This window comes from Apus apus, chromosome 4, assembly GCF_020740795.1.
Source record: "Apus apus isolate bApuApu2 chromosome 4, bApuApu2.pri.cur, whole genome shotgun sequence".
In the NCBI taxonomy this organism is placed as follows: Eukaryota; Metazoa; Chordata; class Aves; order Apodiformes; family Apodidae; genus Apus; species Apus apus.
The window spans coordinates 113270069-113291421 of NC_067285.1; the positions used below are offsets into that span (position 1 = coordinate 113270069).

The window sequence follows — 21353 nt, forward strand, 5'->3', positions numbered from 1 at the left end:
GCTGGTGGTCCAGTGCTTGACCACCCTCATGTTTAAAACAAATAAAAATACTAAAAAATCTACTAATAACTAATGAGAACTCCCCTTGCTGCAGCTCGTGTCTGTTGCTTCATGCCCTTTTTCTATGAACCTCATGGCTGGTCCTGTCTTCTCTGTCATCTCTCCTTAGGTAGTTGAAGGGAGCAATTAGATTTCACCCCATCTTCAGCCATCTTATCTCCAGGCTAAAGAAACTTTTCTCCTTCCACTTCTCCCTGTGCATCATATGGTTGTCCCCATTTTGGTTTTTTTACTTCTTTTCCCTCAGTTATTTGCCAGAAATTGTACCCCATGTTGTGCCCCCATAGTTTCTCTCTGTGTCCTCAGTGCCCTTCCTGAGCTAACCTCCAAACCCTGCTTACCCCTCATCCTCTTCTGGCCTCATACTAGAGCAAATAATCACCTGCTAACAGCAGAGGGGTTGCTCACGAGGAAAGGTACAGACCATGTTGAGTCAGTACTGATTCTGTTCTGAGGGTATCCAGAGGAGCTGATCAACTTAGAGCTGGTGTTATACAGACTTGCAGGTGGTGGTCCTTGTCTGTGGCTCATACAGGCTGAGAATGTGAAGGTGGCCCAGAGAGGTGGGAGATGCCTGGAAACATTGCAGGTGGTCAGGTTGGATGGGGCTCTGATCAACCTGGTCTCATTGAAGATGTCCCTGCTCACTGCAAGTGATTGGACTAGGTGAACTTTAGAATCATAGAACAGTGAAGGTTGGAGGGACCTTAAAGATCATCAGGTTCCAACCCCCCTGCTATGAGCAGGGACACCTCCCACCAGACCAGGCTGCACAAGCCTCATCCAACCTGCCCTGGAACACCTCCAGGGAGGGGGCAGCCATAGCTTCCCTGGACAACCTATTCTAGTGCCTTATTAACCTCACAGTGAAGAATTTCTTCCTAATGTCTAACCTAAATCTCCCCTCTTCTAGTTCAAAGTAATTCCCCCTCATCCCATCCCTCCCTGCCCTTGTCCCAAGTCCCTCCCCAGCCTTCCTGGAGCCCCTTCAGGCACTGGAAGGTGCTCTAAGGTCTCCCTGGAGCCTTCTCTTCTCCAAGCTGAACACCCCAACTCTCCCAGCCTGTCTCCAGAGCAGAACTGCTCCAGCTGGGAGACCAAACCATGTTGTGATTCTATGAAGGAAGATAAATTAAGTGTTTAATGCTTAAGTTTTATTGCTCTGCTTCAAAACATGCCTTGGGTGACATTCACTTGTGGGTGTGACCAGGTTTTGGCCTCTTGAGTTTCTCACCCTCCTCTGATGGAGCTGGCACTCAGCAACTCAGCTCATCATCAGCCATCACCTCCCAGAGCAGTTTTTATTCTGTGTCCTGAGATAGGGGGTATATTAAAGTACAACCCAGGGCTGGACTGTGTTGCAGTACAGGCAACGTGCACACACTCTGCTCATGGAGCAGCCCAGCTGGCTTGTTGTCCTAGAAGCCTGTCCTCTTAACTAGTTAGTATTTAACTCTATTGTTTTCTTCTCATCCACAATAACTTCCATAGCATTGATTAGAAAAGAAAAAAGGATTAGTATAAAGTGAGGAGCAAACACATTTGGGATTTTACTGGATATGTACCTGCTGCATGATGTTCCCTTGTTTACATTTGCTTCCTGAGCCCGTTGGTGAAGCAGCTGGTCCTTCAAATGTGTGAGAATTGATTAATCAAAATGTCTTTGTGGTAGAAAGTCAGATTTCCTCAGGAAGTGTCAATGCATTGTATCAAAATTGCTTTTGTTCACTAGACCTGTAGTCAAACCAACTGGATGAGACAGTTTTTATATTTAGAGTTTTTAAAGGCTAAATCCTCCGAGTTAAATTGAGGCCTGTAAAGGAAATTTAGAAAGTATCTCCAGTTCTTCACTTTCTCAGTTCTTTTCTCTCAAACTGTTTCTGCTGGACTGAAGAATAAGACTTTGTTTGTTTTTTTCATTAATTCAAATATCCTGTACTGAGCTTCCCAGGTATTAAAGAGAGAACAGACTTGAGGTTTTAGAAAATGACAAGGCCTTTGCACTGTGCCTGACAGCATGGGCTGTCTCTCCAGGGCTAGATACTAAAATAATTTCTTGATTTTTGAAGTACTTCTTTACTTTAATGGCAAAAAGAAAGGCTGTTATTTTTTTGGGGGGAAAGAAATATGGCTTTTATAGTCACACTCACCGTGTGACGTAATGATAAAAAAATGACTGAATGGCTCACGTGGCACATTTTAATGTGCCTGGTTTGTCTTTGTTGTACTGGCTCTGGAGGGAAGAGCATCATCTAAGAACTGAGGAAGGATTGGGGCAAACCCCTTAGATCTCAGGGCTCTGTGGGCAGGCAGGTTTGCCCAGTGCTGGTGCTGCAGCAGCTGGGTCTGTCTGTGGTGCGAGGAGGGAAGATGGTTCCAAGACAGAATCTTTTGGGGTGTTGCCAGCTCTCAATAAATGAGTGAGGTTTTTTTAACTAATTGTCATTGTAATTGCTTTGTTCCCTTAAAAGCCCGTGTTTGGGAGTCATCTTGCTGCACAAGGATCTTAGCTTCTCCTTTAAGAATGTAAATTTGAGTTTTCTCCATGTTTTCTCCCCCCCTTTTTTGCATTTTTTGGCAGAGATTTGCCTCGAGTCTCTCGTAATTTCTATTTTTGGTTTATGCTTTGCTCATTTTTACTCTTGTGAGTACAGTGGGGTGCACGGACTGGTTTTTTAATGAGGAACAAATGGGGACATTTTGCTTACAGTGTGTGCCCAGATGAGTCCAAGTGCTGAAACATTAGAAGAGAATTGTTGTGCAGTGCATTCCCATAGACTGAGAAGCCAACGTACCACTGATTTTTCAGTATCTCCTTTATCCTTTCACTTCACAGTGGTGAGGCCTTGGAACAGGCTGCCCAGGGAGGTGCTGGAGACACCATCCCTTGAGATGTTCAAAAAAGGGGTAGACATGGTGCTGCATAAGGTGGTTTAGTGGTTAGGGGTTGTAGGGTGGATGGTTGGACTTGATAACCTTGAAGGTCTTTTCCAACCTTAATGATTCTCTGATTCTCTGTGGTCTGTGCTCTGTATTTTCACCTTTTCCTCTCATCATCTTCCTTTTTTGCTGTTTCCTGCTCACCAGAGCTTGGTACTCTTGATCTCTGCCATGCTGGCAGGTTGTGGCTCAGGAGGAAATGATGGATACACCATCACCATGATGCAAAGAGAGGAGAAGTAATAGAGGAGATGCCCTTCATTTTAAATAATTCCCATTTTTCTATGGTGTAGAAATGTATGGCAGAGCAAGGCAGGTGATGCATGCAGGGTGACCGAGAAGTCAGGTCTCCTGGATGTTGTCACTCTGCCACTGACTCTGCAACCCCAGTGCAGAGAAAATAGGAGTTGTTTTAGGGCAAAACAGAGGTTTGTCTTTAAATGCTGAAGAAATAACATCACTGGACAACATAGCTGAGTGGGAGTATTTATTTGCTTTGGAGTAGCGATGATTGTGAAATGTTTTGAAGCCTGAAAAGAAAGAGAAGCAATATTGTGAAATAGGCTGATCTTGGCCAGAGTTGAGTCTCTGATTCTGGATAGTAGTTGAAAAGAAGTTTTGCATAATCCTTTATCATGCTGATCTGCCTATTGGATTCTTATTTTTTTTTTTTTTCCATGGCAAATAACATGAATTCTGCCTGTGCTGGTTTGTTCAAAATGTTGTTGTGTACACACTGGTTATTCATGGTCTTCCAGTCTCGACCTTTCAAGGAGCTGATGGTTATCACTGTGTTGTGTTCATGGCTTTCTCTGAACGAATCGATAATCTATCTCTGGAGTTTCATCAGGCTGTTTTCAACTTGTGAAGGTGGGATAACGTCCTCTTTAGTCTATTTACACAGAAGTCATCAGAAAAAGAGGGAGAGCAAAAGCTGTGGAGGTACCTGCCTTCTTCCCAAACAAATCCCAAAGTTAGAGATTTCTCAGAGAAAAGAAATGATTGACCTGTGCTAGTCCTTTTATTAGGAAAGGTTATTTGGGATATTTCTGTCTTCTCTCACTGCCACTATTCACTGTGTACTTTTATTCTTTGCTGCCATTCTTCTCCCCTCTCCAGGGCCTTCCTGTTAGATTGCTCTGTGATATCAGTGATAAGTGCTGCAAGAATAAGTCCAAAGAAGAATAAATCAGAACAAAGGAATTTTCTCTTGTCCCTGAGCTGTAGTTTGCTTTCCTCTGAATTATATTCAGATGTCTCTTTTCCTGTGGCAGAGATGTACCATCCCACAGTTTACATTAGAAAGGAAAACTATGAACCAGATAGCAAGAAGTTTATTAGACTTCTTGTTCTTTGATGTTTCAGGAGATGGTCTTTTGGGAGAGATCCTGCTCTTCAGATCAGAAGTCTCCAATTTTAAACGAAGAACAAAAAGGCTAATAAACTCCTTGCTCTCTGGTTCATAGCATTCCTTTGTAATGCACCTCTTGCACAGGGGAAGAAAGGCAGTGAATCTTGCCTTTTAATCCCGTATCCTTGAGATCTGAAAGAGGAAAAAAAAAATAATTGGCTTTCTCACATGGAAATATTTATTGAGCTACATATCAGCAAGTGTGCTAGAGTTGTTTAGCCAAAACATGGGATCAGGTTACTGCATTTTTTAATGGCATGTTGGTAAAAGGGAGGATGTCTTTTTGTCCACAGTGAGACTCGTGCAGGAAGGGCTGTGGTACAGTTTGCAGATTTATGGCTCTGTAGGCCACGGATTTGTGTCACTCTTGCTGAAGACACCCCCAACTTCTAGAGCAAAAGCTTTTGGCAAAGCTCCCTGGTGTCTGTGTTACGTTCTTGGAGCACACCACTGTATTGTAGTGTGGGGACAGAGAAATCAGGTCACCAAAAAGTGCTTTAGAGGAGATGTGAATGGGTTGCTGTGGATAGCTGGGAGTGTTTTTCCTGGGTGCAGAAGCTCATTTAGGGAACTGTTCTCAAACACATTTGCTTTCTGCCCTGAATAGATCTGAAAAGAGAGGAAAAGTAAGTTCTTTTCAGGGGGGGAAATTCTTGTAATCGTTGCTTTTTAGTGGATGGTGCCCTCGGATATTCAGAAGTCACAGGGCAGCAAACCAGGCTCAGCTGCCCCATGGTTGTGCCTCCTGCCTGCAGGCCTGGGGTGACTGAAGCTGCCTTTGGATCCCTGCCCAACTGGGGTTTGGAGTCTTTGCTTGGCAAAAAGCTTCAACTAAGCTTTTGCAAATAGGACTGAAGGTGGGAGAGGGAGGGTTGTTTGCAAGAAAATAACAGCTGACTCTGAGTAGGTGGTGGCAGACAATGTGCTTTGCTTAGATAAAGGCTTGAAAAAAAAATTAACTTAATTAGACTTCAAATTGATGCTTGCTCTTGTGTCTTTTGTATGAGGGAGGGATTGACTTACTTGTTGTGTTGTCAGGCTTCTGGTCAAAGAAGAACAAACATTCCCTTTCTGATACAAACTATTTTGTGCACTAAATCACTAGGTAACAGTTAACTCTTTTCAAGAGACATTTAGTCTCCTTTTCAGCTTACTCCAAGTGTTTTGTTAAATCTCTCCCTGGTCTCAAATACTGTAAGTAGTCCTGCCTGCCATCCTCCTTTCTCTCCACCACCCCTGGAAAATGAAAGGCTGGAGGATCCAGCAGAACCTGAAAGGGTGTAGAGGAACAGCCAGAGGTGACCAGAAGTGTGAAGCGATCAGTGAGGTGGGAACAGTGAATGTGACAGTGCTTTAAGACAGAAAAGACAACAAATGTGGATGTGCTGAGTCTAAGGGAGCTTTATAAAGGAGTAGGTGGCAGGAAGATGGTGAGTGAGGGTGGTTGTACTTATTTCTCGTAGAGGAGGAGCCCAAGAGGCAGCGTGGATGGTCAGGCAGCAGATGTAAAGCTGATGGAACAAGTCATTTCTCTGCCATTGTCGAGTTAAATGTCTGACCTCCCTGCTTCAGGTTTTCCAGGTGAAAAAGGTGTAAATTGTTGAGGAGGGAGTTGGATGGTTTATTTAAAGGTGCTGACTTGGTTGCATTCTCCAGGTCAAAGCACCTGATCTTTGGGTTTCTGGGAGCTGGAGAACCCATTGCCAAAATGCTCCATACTTGCTTTACTTGTCACAGTCTTTCTTTTTGCTGTAGCCCATAGTCAGGAGGAGATACTGGGCTTGGCTGACCTAGAGTTTGGCTTGGTACAGCAGGTTTTATGCTTTTGGGACACATTAATTTCTGTTTCCAAGCATCCCACTTTGTTTTAGGAATGAGTCCTATTTAAGTCACAGCAGAATAATAAGGAAAGTAGATTTTTGGTAAGAATAATTGAATTTCTGGACAGCTTCAGGTTAAACTCTTGTAATATACATTCATCTTTCAGATGAGCCAAGTTGATTACTTCAGGGTTTTCTGTTTGCACTTCTTTCTGCAGACATTTCTTCTTTTAGACCAAAATTGTGCATGTTGAGGGCAGCAGTTCTGCTGCTCTTGATGGCCTCAGTATCCTAATTCCTCTGCACTCCTTGGGCAGTGACATGGTCTATGCATTGCAGAAAATGGAGCCAGGCAAGAAGGCTTAATATTACTGGTCCTTGAAGAATATGGTTTTATCTTTCTGAGAGGGTCTGGAGGGTTCTTGAACCTCTGAGTTGATTCTCAGCCAGCTCTCTAAACCATATAACCTTACCCACCACGTTGAGACATGTTCTTTTGAATATTCAAGGAGCTGTATTGAAGAAAAACAATCCAATTACATGGTGATTACTTTACTCAAAGTCATAACACTTCAACTAGATGCAAATAATAAATACCTTGAGTTTCAATTGTTTCATGAATACTGGTGCATTTACTCTTGTTGCTTTGCTCCCATTTATTTCACTTCTAACATTTTGTTTGTTTGTTTTCTTTTCCAGTGGTCTCATTGTTCCTGAGAAAGACAGCAATGAAACAGTACCTGAAGTTGTAGCTACTTCTGGATATGCCCTTCTGCATTTCTTCAGTGATGCTGCCTATAATTTAACAGGGTTTAACATTACATATAAGTAAGTAGTAACACTCGGCTGTGATGTTGCAGGTTGAGCAAAAGGAGGTTTCATCTTTCCTCAGTTTTGTCTTGAAATAAGCAATTGCCATTGAAGCATGTAATCGTGAGGAGATACTTGAATTGAGGGTTTTATCTTCATTATAGCCTTGCAGCAGCTAATCACTGTAATGTGCTCAGCATTACCTGCACTTGTCACTTGTAAGCGTGGGCAGATGTTTGCTCAAAAAGGCATCACGTTATTTATTTTCTGTTATTAGACTTGCTCATATTCAGGCAACCAGAGTGGATGTATTTTGTGCATGTCTGTGCTCTCACTTGGTCTGCAGAGAGAATTCTGCACAAACACCTTTTGCCTGAGGAGACACCTTTCCTGTGGGAGACTGGACTGTACTTACTGTTGAGGATCCTCAAGCAGTTTTTTGAGGATGCTCTTTCTTGAGCAGTCCTCGGATTTAATCACTTAGTCTGGCTCCTTTTTAGTCTGCAATGGTTTTGTTATGTTCTTAGGTTCAGATTTTAAATAATCATAGAGCCAGAGAACAGTTTGGGTTGGAAGGGACCTTCAAGATCATCCAGATCCAACCCCCCTGCATGGGCAGGGACACCTCCCACCAGCCCAGGTTGCTCCAAGCCCCATCCAGCCTGCCCTGGAATACTTCCAGTAATGGGGCAGCCAAAATTTAATTTTAGATGTGTTCTTTGTATTTGCTAATGTGTATTTAGTCCTCATTGGTGAGATTTTAAAAAATAATTCTAGGGAGCTTCCTAATCCATTGACTGCTTTTAGAAAGGTTTTGTTCTGAAGTAAACTGTGTCAGTGTGGACATTCTAGCAGAGAAGGAATTTCTTACTTCTGGTGGGGACCATGGGCTTTGAATTTTTTTTTCTTCTACCAATACAAATTATGTTTGTTCTGCTCTGGGAGATTTTCATTGGGGTGGAACTTGCGCAAATTCTCATCACTTTCAAAGAACTCAGCTGCAAAATCCTTGGTCACAAGTGACTTTTTTTGCAGAAGCTGGAAGTTTTACTTTAAATCAGGTGCTTAGTTTTTTGAAGATCTGTCTTGGTGCTTTCATCCTTGTTCAGCACTTAAATATACAGTAGATTCTTTGAAAAATGCAGGACATTCAGCACCCCTTGAAAGCTCCAGAAGGAAATGAGGAGCCTTTGCAAAGTTACTTGAAGCAGCAGCCTAAGCAGTAGCATTTGGAAATTCTGGCTGAAACCATAAACCTTGACACCATCTGCTGCCAGCTCTTGGTGTTGCACCACTGCAACAAAATTGAGACATCCTCTGAAGGAATAGTCTGTCTTTTTAAAGTTTCTTTAAGGTATTTTTGCTATTTCTTCAGCTCTTCACTTCCTTGATAATTTGAAACAATTTTCAAGTATTTTTTTGCTGTGTTTTATTTGTTCTTGGTGTTCTGGACAGCAGCTTTTCTAACATTTTTGCATAGAGTAGATGAAAGGGTGTATTTATTTCTTTTCAATTTAACAGTCTTTATATTCACTACTGGACAGAGATACTTGACAAACACTTGTGAAATTGTGGTCTTGGAGGCAATGACTCCACCTGTCTCATGAGAGTGAGAATATTGGGTAGTAATCCCCATCTGTGGGCTGTACTGGTGGAAACACCAGCAAATACTGGAATTTGGAAATGAATAGGGTCTCTGCACTTGGATCTTCACCAGGGGTGTGTCTGGTTTTGCCTCAGCTATGTTGCAGATGTTGTAAAATCAGAAATGGTTCAAACCAGGCATATCTTTGGCTTGGGATTGATCTCCAGTGTGGTCCCTTGCTTAGCAGATCCCAGAATAGCACCTAATTGTGAGTTTAAGTATAAATTGCACAGACACCACGAAAGCCTTATAAGCTGATTAAATTCCTCACTTACTGTTGAATGTTTCAAGGCAATTAATTTGCATTACAAATAGCTGAAAATCCTATTGATCATTTTTCAGAGGAGTTGTAGGTTTTAACTCATGAAGTGAGGCAGCTCTGGAGATGACAGAGAACAAATCTCTACAGACTTGTCCATCATGTCAGGTTCTCCATGAGTGTCTCATCATTTTGTATGTTAATGAACATCTGTATTAACTCCTGTTAATCACTCTTGTGTTCACTAGTAAGAGGTGCAGTTTGGAAGTCTTGTCTCATTGCTGACAAACCCTCTTTCCCTGCTGTTCCCAGTTTCAATATGTGTCCCAAGAACTGCTCTGGCCGAGGGGAGTGCAGGCTCAACAACAGCAGCAATGCTCTGGAATGTGAATGTGCCAAATACTGGAAGGGAGAAGCCTGTGATATTCCCTACTGTACAGATGATTGTGGGGCACCTGAGAGAGGACACTGCAACTTGAATGACACCAAGACCTGTTTGTGCTCTGCAGGCTGGCAAGGTAAATTTCCTGGTTAATGTGGAGAAGCTCTTGGATGCCTTTTCATATGGCTCTTGCATTTTAATTGGCAGTGTTTGAGCCTGGTGGCAGCAGATAACCCATGTGAGCACACAAAGTGCCTGGTTCTTGTGTCCAGGTGTGCTCATCAGCCATGTCAGTCTTTGCAGCAGTTGGAACCAGACAGACATGTTTCCTTTGCAGAGATGCACTGACATGGAAGAGTTAGTCTGATGTGAAATCATAGAATCCTAGTCTGGTTTGGGTTGGAAGGGACCTAAAATTTCCAACCCCCCTGCATGGGCAGGGACACCTCCCACCAGCCCAGGCTGCTCCAAGCCCCATCCAACCTGCCCTTCAACACTGCCAGGGATGGGGCAGCCACAGCTTCCCTGGGCAACCTGGGCCAGGGTCTCACCACCCTCACAGCAAAGAATTTCCTCCTAATGTCCAACCTGTATCTCCCCTCTTCCAGTTTTCATCCATCCCCCCTCATCCTCTCCCTCCCTGCCCTCGTCCCAAGCCCCTCCCCAGCTTTCCTGGAGCCCCTTCAGGCACTGGAAGGTGCTCTAAGGTCTCCCTGGAGCCTTCTCTTCTCCAGGCTGAACACCCCAACTCTCCCAGCCTGTCTCCAGAGCAGAGCTGCTCCAGCCCTTGGATCATTTGTGTGGTCTTCTCTGGGCTTGCTCCAGCAGCTCCATGTCCTTCTTGTGTTGGGGACTCCAGATGCAACAAGCTACGGCACTGGCAGCACCTCCTGCCACCACTCAGCTATGCTGCAAAGCCAGGCAGCACGTTAGGCCTGGTGGAAAGAGTCCAGGTTAGGAAAATGAGCATCCTGAGGAGAACTCTCTCCCAGGAGTGAGGTTAGCACAGCTGCCTCTGGGGTGTAAAAGCAGCCACGGGTGTATATACATCAGGGCTGGAAGACCACATCCCCTTATGCAGTGCTGTGCTTCCTGGTGATTTTCTGGGGTCTGGAGGTGCACTGACGGTAAAAGTGGGTGTGTGTTTGCTCAGTTTTTAACCTACCCCTCCTTTTTCCCCTGGCTTGAATTTCTGCAGCAGGTTTATGTGGAAGGGACAAAAAAGCCCCAAATCAAAACAACCGACAAAAAAAAACCCCAAAGCACCAAAATGAACCATAGCTGAATGAGGTGCAAGCTGCTCTCCCCTTGCTTGTTCTGAAAGTTTTCTGCATCTGAAAAAGGTCACTCTACCACAGAAACCAGTTTGTCAAGGGTGATGTTTCCTGAACTGGAGATGCTTGCTGGTAGAAACTCAGCAAGGAGGAGCAGCTGCTGTTTCTTGCAGTCAAGCCCATAACTCTGTTACCCAGTGATTCACTTTTATGACTGCCCAAAGGCTGTCCTGATAAACCCTTTCCCTTTTCCAGGCTTGAGCCTCTTCAGCAGGTTCCTCAGTCTCTGCTGTCTGTAGTAACCTTGTGCACGTGGCTCTCACTGAGAAGGGAGAACATCCACGTGGCTTTCTACTTTGTTGAGACCTTGCTGCTTGCTGCTCCTCTCCTGCCAAGCCACGGGGAGCTGGGAAGGGAAGTGGGCAGTGAAAAAGTGGGTTTAAGAGCAGCAGAAATACAGGGGAAGATAAGAAGTGAACAATTCACAAAAATGTATTGCTGGGAGGAAGAGGAATGAAATGATAGAAGGACAGCCTTAGAGCCTTGGGGTTTTATAGCATGCTGCTGAGCAGGTCTGAAGCTTTTGCAGGTTGTGTTGGGGCTTTGGTGGGCACGTGGTCGCGAGGTAAGAGCTGGAAGGTACCCTCCTAATGAGGAGTGGGAAGAGGTCTGCCCTGTGCCCCCCTAGAATCACAGCAGGGAGAACAGAGCAGAGTGTCTGCTTTGCTGCAGCACTAGTTCATCTCGTTTGGAAACTGCTTTTTAGTCCTGAAAACAGTTTTAAATTTGAAGTAGAGTGTTGGGAGGTTGCACACCAGATGCATCACAGATTGTGGTGTGGGCAAGGAAGCAAGGACTGCAGCTGTCATCTGTTACCTGGCCATGCACTGGTGGGGCAGGGTCTTGACCTCAAGCTGAAATACAGGCTTTAGAGCAAATCAACTGAGTTTTTCAACCTTATTTTTTCTAGGTCCTGGCTGTTCAATTCCTGTTCCTGCAAACCAGTCGTTTTGGACCCAGGAGGAATACTCTCTTCCAAAGCTTCCCAGAGCATCTCACAAAACTGTAATCCATGACAATAAACTGTGGATTGTTGGAGGCTATGTCTTCAATCATTCTGACTCTCAGAAGGTTTTAGTGTGAGTATAAACCTAGATAATAAAGTCTAAGCAGAGAAACTTAGATTTGAGGATTATTTTTAGAAAATGCCATCTGACATGCTGTGCTTTGGCTCATGCTCCATCTCCAGGGGAAAAGAGCAGTAATAAAAACTTAAACTCAGGCTTGAGATGTGGGGAATGCTGCTAGGGGGTGTTAACTTTGGAAAAGTAATAGTGTAGGGTTCCTGATGTTCAAGGAATTTTTGATTCATCTGCTTCTGACAGCATTTAACTATTCACTGTACATTTCTAGGCTTGCTTCTAAATGGTATCTGGCCTTGTATTCAAAGAGGGTAGTTCTGCTTCTGTGTTATAACCCTTTCCTTAGATTATTTCTGTGTGACTTCAGAGTCCTTAATCAATACATCCTGATTACTGTGGGTGTCTCTGGATAGTGGATGAGATACCAACCAGGGAGTGGCATTTACCCTGATGACATTTATGCAGGTAGTTGAGGAGATTTAACTATTAACTAAGAGATCAGAAAGTAATTGTGCACCTCAAGGAAATCCCCCATAAGACACATTTCATGCCTTCTCTTGAGCTTGGTATTATTTGGGCAGATCTAGGCAAAAGCTGGGTTTTTTCCCAGCATAACTGACTCTCATGGCCCTAAGTAAGAGCTGGGTGTTTTGCACTCACAGCCAGAGCTAGTCATTCTTTTAGGGAAAGTTAAAGAAGAGCTAAGAATGCACACTTAGTTGTAGAATAGTTGCTGATTACATCCACAATTTGCTCTTTCAAAGTCATGCCTGATTTTTCAACAGATACCCTGGTGCTTCATTGAACTGCTTTCTCAGAGGAGATTTTATCTTGTAGGACTGTGAGCCTGGCCAGTCCAGTTCAGCCTTTTATCTAAAAAGCCACAGGCCATTTTCAGGGCAGAGGGTTTATCTCATTTCAAGTTCACACAAAAAATATGCTGGAATGACAAAGACAAAATTAAAAAGTGCCTTTTAAACACTGCTAGGTTGTTTTTTATTTATTTCAAGTATTTGAAACTTATCTGAGCTCAGTGTAATTTTTTTTCTGCTCTTTTGGGTGGATCATGTGATGTAAGTTGCTCAATAGACATTGTGTTTATTTCCATGGGAAAGAAAATTCAGGGTAAAGTAAATAAATTTGTTACAGTAAAAGAGCAGGCCTGGCTGGAGGGGGTTTTTTAATCCAGAAGTGGTCTGTGAGTGCCTTGTGCATGCTGAAATTTTGGTAGGACTTTTTGTTAAATAAAATGGAATCATAGAACTATTCAGGCTGGAAAAGCCCCTTGGGGTCATCGAGTCCAACCATCATCCCTATTCTAGAAAGTTCTCCCCTAAACCACATCCACCAACACCGCATCCAAACGACCCTTAAATTAAATAATTTCCCTCGAATCATGCAGAGGACAGGCAATGATTTTCTTGACTTTGTTATCTGATTCTCAGGAAGATAATGAAATGTTTGTTATGCAGGTATGATCTGATTTCTGAAGAGTGGCTTCCCCTAGCAAGCACTGTGAACTCTGTGGAGATGAGATATGGTCATTCGTTGGCGTTACACAAGGTCAGTGCTGCAGAATCATCTCCCTGTTGATTTCCTCCTTCTCTTCCCCTGCACCCACCTTCTCTTCCCCTGCACCCACCCCTTTCCACAGATCAGTCTTGCTTTGGGACAAGTTTCTCCTTCAGAGGCTTCTCTGTGGATATCCCCATCTGTTTACTTGTACTCCAGGTAGTCCTTGTACTGGTATCAGAGAATCATAGAATGGTTTGAGTTGGAAGAGACTGTAAACATCATCTCATTCTGATTCCCCTGCATGGGCAGGGACACCTCCCACCAGCCCAGGTTGCTCCAAGCCCCATCCAACCTGCCCTTCAACACTGCCAGGGATGGGGCAGCCACAGCTTCCCTGGGCAACCTGGGCCAGGGTCTCACCTCCCTCAGGGTGAAGAATTTCATTCTCACCTCTCATCTCAGTCTCTCTTCTTCCAGTTTATAGCCATCACCCCTTGTCCTCTCCCTCCCTGCCCTTGTCCCAAACCCCTCCCCAGCTTTCCTGGAGCCCCTTCAGGCACTGGAAGGTGCTCTAAGGTCTCCCTGGAGCCTTCTCTTCTCCACGCTGAACAGCCCCAACTCTCTCAGCCTGTCTTCAGAGCAGAGCTGCTCCAGCCCTCTGACCATAGAATCACAGAATCCTAGAATGCCAGGTTGGATCAAGGATCACCTGCTCCAACCTTTCTAGGTACTGCTCTAGTCGATATGAGATGGCTCAGCCCCCTGTCAAGCTGAGACTTAAAACAGTCCAATGTGGGGGACTCTGCCACTTCCCTTGGGAGACTGTTCCAGTATTTGACTGTCCTTATGGTGAAAAAATTTACCTGATCATCTTTGTGGCCCCCTCTGGACTCTCTCTAGGAGCATCATGTCCTGGGAGGTCTGTAGCACGTTTACTTGTGTGTTCCTCCTTTGCCCTTTTCTCAGAGATTTTAAGGCTGACTGACGTTGGTGACTCCATTATTTTCTTCCTATGGGCTGTGCTTGCAAGACGTGCCTGACAGCTGGAGTTTGCTGGACTTCATTCCCTAGGTCCCTTTTTTTGTGGACCACAGAAATATTTTTGACCTTCCTTGTCCAGGGCACCAAAGCGGAGCTGCTGAATGAGGAATTTTTGGAACCTGCTCTGCTTCTGCAGAAGATCTGTGAATCTCTTCTTTCAACATCTGCAACAACAAGTGGCTTTGACTGTTTCTTACCTCATTTCTCACCTGCTTGCTTTCCTGTGGGTGCAGGCCACGTCTGAGCAGAACCTTTGAAAAGGCAATGAGCTAATCCTTTACTGACCTTTGGTTTTGAAATGTTAATTAGCTCATCACAATGCAAGCCTAAATAAAGCATAATTATAAACACTTGACAAACTCCACACAGCACAAACAAAACACTTGAAGAACCTGAGAAGGATGGAAATTCCTACCTGTGAGGGCTCGATGCACATTCTGGAAATAACTGTTCAAAAGTGAGGTACAAAAAGTGGCTTTGCCATCAGTGAATTTCCCAAGGAGCACCAGCTGTAGTGGAGAATTTCCCTTTCTGAGGTTAACAGTTTGTCAGTAGGGAAACAGGGCTTCATCTCAACTTTAGTGGATTCTTGACTGACCCCAGGGTCACTGAAGGAACCCATGAAGGAACCTGGGTAGAGTTTTAGCACTTAGCTCTTAGAGGATGTTTAATAAAACCCTGTCTAACTATAACAGTTTCCTTCTTTCCAAAGGGTCCTCATTTTTTGTCAGTGCATTAACTTGGAAGACAAAGCTTTTAGTGTAGAGACACAGAGGAGGTTCCATCATAACTGCCTTTCTTAACCATCTGCCTTCTGCTGTTTGCATGTGCAAGCTGTGGGAGGTATTCAAGTTGCTTATTAAGTCACCTGACTTCAGGTGTCTGACTTTGGGTGCCTTTGGGAGCCTCTGAGCTCCATTTATAGTGAAAACAGACTTAGTACAGGCAGTGAAGGCATAGAATCATAGAATGGTTTGGGTTGGAAGGGAGATGAAAGATCATCCAGTCCCACCCCCTGCATGGGCAGGGACACCTCCCACCAGCCCAGGCTGCTCCAAGCCCCATCCAACCTGCCCTTCAACACTGCCAGGGATGGGGCAGCCACAGCTTCCCTGGGCAACCTGGGCCAGGGTCTCACCACCCTCACAGCAAAGAATTTCCTCCTCAAGTCTCACCTCAATCTCCCCTCTCCCAGTTTGAAACCATTCCCTCTTGTCCTCTCACTCCATCCCCTTGCCGAAAGTCCCTAAAATGCTCAACTCCCAGCTCTCATTTTAAATCTCCGCTTCTTTCAGGATGACATATACATGTATGGTGGGAAGATCGACGCCACGGGGAACGTGAGCAGCCAGCTCTGGGTGTTCCACATTCCCAGCCAGAGCTGGGCCCTGGCGGCACCCAAGGCCAAGGAGCAGTACGCGGTCGTGGGCCACTCCGCGCACGTCGTCACCCTGCGCGACAACAGCACCGTCATGCTCGTCATCTTCGGGCACTGCCCTCTCTATGGGTACATCAGCAGCGTCCAGGAGTACAACCTGGGTGAGTGGGGCCCTGCCTGCCTGCACTCCTCTTTGTTCTCTTTGGTTTGTAAGGGTTGGTTTGGAAATGAGTCCCAGATCGCTTCTTGGCTTTGTATCGATGAGAAGTTCGATGTAACTCTCGCCACGGGGCAACGGGCACGAGCTGGAACATGGGAAGTGCCATGGAAATATGGGGAGAAACTTCTTTAGGGTGAGGGTGACAGAGCCCTGGGCCAGGCTGCCCAGGGAGGGTGTGGAGTCTCCTTCTCTGGAGAAGTTCAAGACCCCCCTGGATGCAGCCCTGGGTAATGGGCTCTAGGGGATCCTGCTTTAGTGGGAGAGTTGGACGAGGTGATCTCTAGAGCTCCCTTCCAACCCTGACAACTCTGTGATCCTGTGATTTGTATCACGCAGGCAGTAAGAAGGCAGCCAAGGACTTCCAGCTCTATACAGCTTGGTAGGTCCTGAAGACAAAAAAGTTGTGTTTGAAAGACAAAGCAGGAAAACTGTGGTGTAATTTCTAACAATTTCCTCTTTCCCTCTGACAAAGCAAACGCTTCTGACATTATTTTCATATCCTGCAAATGCAAGAACGGTGGTAACAGTTCAGAGCAAGTATCCTCTCAACCTGATGCCCCTGTCTCCAGTAGTGATGATCAGCAAATGCTTAGGGGAGCAGGGAATGACTTGCTGAACTTCCCTTTGTCCCGTCTTTGGGAATAGTCCAAATGTTAAGAACCAGAGATTTCCAGTATCACCAGTGGAGAAGCATAGGAAGCTCTCCAGGGGAACTGAACTTCTGCCTAACTCAGCTGCTCTGAAATGGCTCTCAGGAGGCATGTCCACTGACCAGATGGAGAAGAGAGTTAAGCACAGGAAGTTCACATCATGAACATGGTAGTTATGGTCAGAATTAGTGGCCCTGTCTGCACTTTTGGCCTGTTAACCTCTTCTTGAGGCATCTTGATCCAGAGGACCTACTGGAGCCTCTTCTGGTGTTGCCAGGAGCAAGCTTTCTTCCTCGGGGAGAAAGCTGGAGAAAACGAGGATGTGTGGGGCAGTGGGAGTTGGGAAGCCTGTGTAGGGTTTCATTCTGCACCTGCTGCAGAGATGTGGTATGTAATTTGGCATGTTTTATTTCAGTTACCTTTAGATTGTGTCTAGAGTGCCTCAAACCAGTTATTTTAGTGAGTAAGATATAGGACCATTAATCACATACTAGTTTTTAACTACAGTGTTCTTCACAGTCATGCTTAGCTTGGCTTCAGTGCTGTCTGGCTTTATATATATATATATATATAAAATAAAAGTGCCCTTGGGTACCATTCCACATCAAGCCATGATGTGGGCATTTTCATGTAATTGAAGTGCAATATATTATTTCCATGCTTTTTATCTTTCATTTGCTTAGCTTGTCTGCAAAGTATAATAAATGACTGTAGAAAAGATGTTTCTGGTCAAATTAAAAACACTTGACAATTCTACTTGACAACAAACTCCTGGAAGGGGGATTATTTTTGGATACTAAGTTGTAGAGACAGCATCTAGATCTGAGTCAACGAAAACTCAATTTGTTTCACCACCAGATTTGTTGATAAGTTGTTAACGGAGATAAATTAACCATGTTTTGTCACTCTCATCTTTCATTCCTCAGCCACAAACACATGGAGCATTTTACAGACGAGCGGTGCTTTGGTGCAAGGAGGATATGGTCACAGTAGTGTTTATGATCCAAACACAAGATCAATTTATATCCATGGAGGTTACAAAGCATTCAGTGCCAACAAATACAGGCTAGCAGATGACTTGTACAGATATGAAGTTGATTCCCACATGTGGTAAGTAGTTTTGCCTCCTGTATCCCTCCCCATTGTTGCTGTTTCTAGTAGACAAAAGGATGGGGGGGTTGCCAAGGGTACAGCAGGATGTAGCTACCTGCATTTCAGGATAGTTTCTTCTTGTCTCCAGTATTTTTGTGTCCCTTTCTGAATAGAGAATCACATAATCACATCTAATCAAGGCTGTGGACGAGCCAAGAAATCAATTTTAATCTATTGTTGTATTAAAGCTGAAAAGAAAAATACTTGATGGGATTTTCTTGCCAGCAGTTCAGCCTGTGCATTTGAGTGCAGTTACTGCAGGCAAGTGAGAGATCATTCATTCTGCAGTTAAGACTGCAAAAGAGCTTCTATTATAAACCCATTTTCTTTTGGCTCTGTAACTGCTCGAAACGTTCATTTCTTAGGCTGAAATTTTCAGTGATTTGTTTCTGCCCAAAGGTGAGCTTTAAAAAGCTAGAGCAAAAACTTCCCCACTTCGAGCTACAGAAGTGAAATGCGTTTTCCTCCATTTTGTTTTTCCTCAAAGTGCATTTTTTTAAAGGCTCCTGGCAAAAAGGAGACTGATCTTTTGAATTAACACGTGTAAATTGGAGTCACCATATTGCCTTTGTTTGAGAGGTTAAAATAGCTTGTATTTCTGCAGCAACTGTGAGTCTCTACTGATGAGTAAAGTAACTAGTGACTAATTTCCAAAACCTTCCTTCCTGCTCCGTTGTACAGGCAGTAATAACCACGCTTCCCTTCTTGCTTCATTTGATCCTCCACTTCAGCCATGAAGTGGGCAAATCTGGCTGAATAGGCAGAAAATGTCACAAATGTGACCATATTTTTCCAAACTGCTACAGCACCAACTTCCTCTCATCACGTTGCTTTTGTCAGTCTGGAGAGGGCTGGCAGAGCAGGCGCCTCGCAGGGAGGCACGTAGGAGTGTCTGCTCATCTGGTGGGTTTCTGTTGCTGTCACTCACTCCCTTTTTTGTTCTTCAGTAATTTAGACCCTCTCTCCCTCCTAGGATTTCATGGCAGGGCAAAATAAAACGGGCTGCCCAGAGAGGCTGTGGAGTCTCCATCCCTGGAGATACTCCAAACCCATCTGGACGTGTTCCTGTGTGACCTGCCCCAGATAATCCTGCTTTAACAGGAGGGCTGGACTAGATGATCTCCAGAGGTCCCTTCCAACCCTGACCTCTCTGTGACTCTGTGAAAAGCAGTCCCTTGATTGTTGCATTGGCAGATGTTTGTCCCCATGTTCCCTCTTGGGTTTGACTGGCAGCTTCTCAGTCTGTCACTGTAGCCCTGGCAGGGACAGAAATGCTTAGAAGTCCCTGTGAGCTGTGGCACTGCAACCAGGTTGTGGATGTATCATTCGATGAGTATTTTGGTGTGGAGGTCTGGGCTTCAGTGCAAGCTGTATTTGGGGTGCTCCTCTTCTGTAGAAGTGGTGGGACAGCCTGCAGAGCCCTGGCACTGCCGTCTGCAACACAGGCGTGGCCACATGGGGATTTTCCTGCAATCCCAGCCTCTCAGGGAATTCTACACAGGGTGACCCTTTGTGTTCAGTGCTGTTAGTCAGGCTGATTAAAGGTGAGGTCGGTGGCAAGTCTGATTAATGCTTCCCATGTTTTAATGTTAAGCTTTGCAGGTATTGAGCTGTAGGGCTCTTTTAGCAGCAGCTGCTTGGATTTCCTAGGTTTCTAAGTTTTGAGCAACAGAAGATCAAAGTTGGAGAAGTGGAGATTTAAGTTAAACATTAGGAGGAAATTCTTGGCTGTGAGGGTGGTGAGACCCTGGCCCAGGCTGCCCAGAGAAGCTGTGGCTGCCCCATCCCTGGCAGTGTTGAAGGGCAGGTTGGATGGGGCTTGGAGCAGCCTGGGCTGGTGGGAGGTGTCCCTGCCCATGCAGGGGGGTTGGAACTGTGGATGATCTTTAAGGTCCTTTCCAATGCAAACCAGTCTGGGATTCTGTGAAGATGCCTAGTTTGAAATAATTCTTTATGTTGCTATAAAAGTAGTTCCTATAAAGTCCTGAAGTCCTCCCAGGCAGTGTCTGTATCAGCAGATTTAGCTGAATATGCTTAAAAGCCCAGCTACTGACAAAACTTGATAATCCCTGGAGAAGGAATTGATGATTTGAAGATTCACAGCTTTGGGAAGAGGCTCTCCTAGATATATTTTTCCTATAAATTGGCAAGCAGATGGGAAGATGAGAGAAGGAAATTACGGGAGGAACTGAACAGTGAGGGAATTAAGTTGCTAAATACCTCATTAAGAAAGTAGTTAAACACTATTCCCCCGTTCCTCCCTGCACCCTAAAACCTCCTTCAGCTTGGATATATGGATTGTTTTCACTTTGCCAGGTGCTAATGAGTTTTATTAATACATGCATTTTTCTTTCTGAAGGACCATCCTTAAAGACAGTCGCTTCTTCCGTTACCTGCACACGGCTGTGATCATGAGTGGGACCATGCTGGTGTTTGGAGGCAACACACACAATGACACCTCCATGAGCCACGGGGCAAAGTGCTTCTCTTCAGATTTCATGGCTTATGATATTGGTAAGTTCTTGTTGGGATAATGCTGAACAGAATTCTTGGATGTTCAGAAAGAGCCGTCTACGGGAAGATTCATTGACATGCTGAGGACATGACACCAAATGCTACTGAGCACACTGCAGAGGAATGTGTAATCAGGAGAGGCTCATTTAGTTTGCTGCACATTACCAAGTAAATGAGCTGGTGCAGTGATTCCTAGGCAAACACAGCAGCAGTTATTTGGTCAACACTTGATACACAACCTCGGGTATTACAAATTATTGCTTAAACAGGAGGCATGCTGGTGCAGCATCTCAGCCACAAAGCTGTCCTGCCATTTCGAGCGTGTTTTAATCCAGGATTTCTCAAAAATGCAGGCTGTTAAGACAGTTAGAAGGACAGGCCCCTGCTGAAGCTGAACTTGGACATTGCTTGCTCTCGTTTGAACTGCAAGCTGGCTGAGTTCTTGGGCTGCGTGCTCTTTGCAGTGGCTGTTGGTGTGTCTGCTTTATAAGCAGAAATATCCCTGGGAGCACTATTTCCCAGCAAAGCCGAACGCTTCGGTTTTATTGGGAAGGATTGGGTTTTGCTAGAGTAGCCACAAGAGGGCAGCATTTAGCCGTGAGTTTGAAGTTCAGAGATGGTGCATTTCAGTAGAAAAGGAGAAGAGAAATGATACAAAAGAAGGTGCAGTCACATCGAACTACGCTGGAGAAAAACACGGTTCTGTACTCAGGTTGCATTCTGCCCTCTGCTCTCAGAGTTCCTTAAACGTGGGCTCTTTGGATTGAAATAATCATGTCAACCTGAGTCCCTGGAGTGACTGTCCACTGAGATGTCACTCCTGGTTTGTGAAAGGAATGTGCAAGCAAATGGATTTGCTTTCAGCAGCAGGGTTGGACAATCCTTGTGCCATTGTGCTGTCTGTTACAGGGATCCTTCCCTTCTGCTTCCTCTGATTTCCAGCCCTATCCATGGGGAATTTATTGTGTGCTCTTAACTAGCTTTATTTTGAGATTCTTCTCAAGGAGGTATTTCAACAGTCGCAGACAGAATATTTTTTGAAAAATTTGACATAGCAATACTAATAGATTTTTCTTGCTGTCTTCCCTGACCCATTGAACAATCTTATTAGGTGTAAACCACAAATTGCATTAATTTGAC

The 21353-nt window shown here is 44.7% G+C and overlaps 1 protein-coding gene across 1 annotated transcript in view; it reads left to right on the top strand.

Annotated features, from left to right (window-relative positions):
* Window positions 1-21353, top strand: part of ATRN (attractin) — a gene marked incomplete at its 5' end in the record, with an annotated part of 169919 nt that overhangs the window by 47539 nt on the left and 101027 nt on the right. Inside the window, 7 exons of the mRNA XM_051618313.1 lie at window positions 6931-7059; window positions 9258-9463; window positions 11572-11740; window positions 13216-13306; window positions 15595-15838; window positions 17474-17657; window positions 20059-20213. Coding sequence (XP_051474273.1) covers window positions 6931-7059; window positions 9258-9463; window positions 11572-11740; window positions 13216-13306; window positions 15595-15838; window positions 17474-17657; window positions 20059-20213 — 1178 coding nt within the window. The remainder of the gene's footprint in view (window positions 1-6930; window positions 7060-9257; window positions 9464-11571; window positions 11741-13215; window positions 13307-15594; window positions 15839-17473; window positions 17658-20058; window positions 20214-21353) is intronic.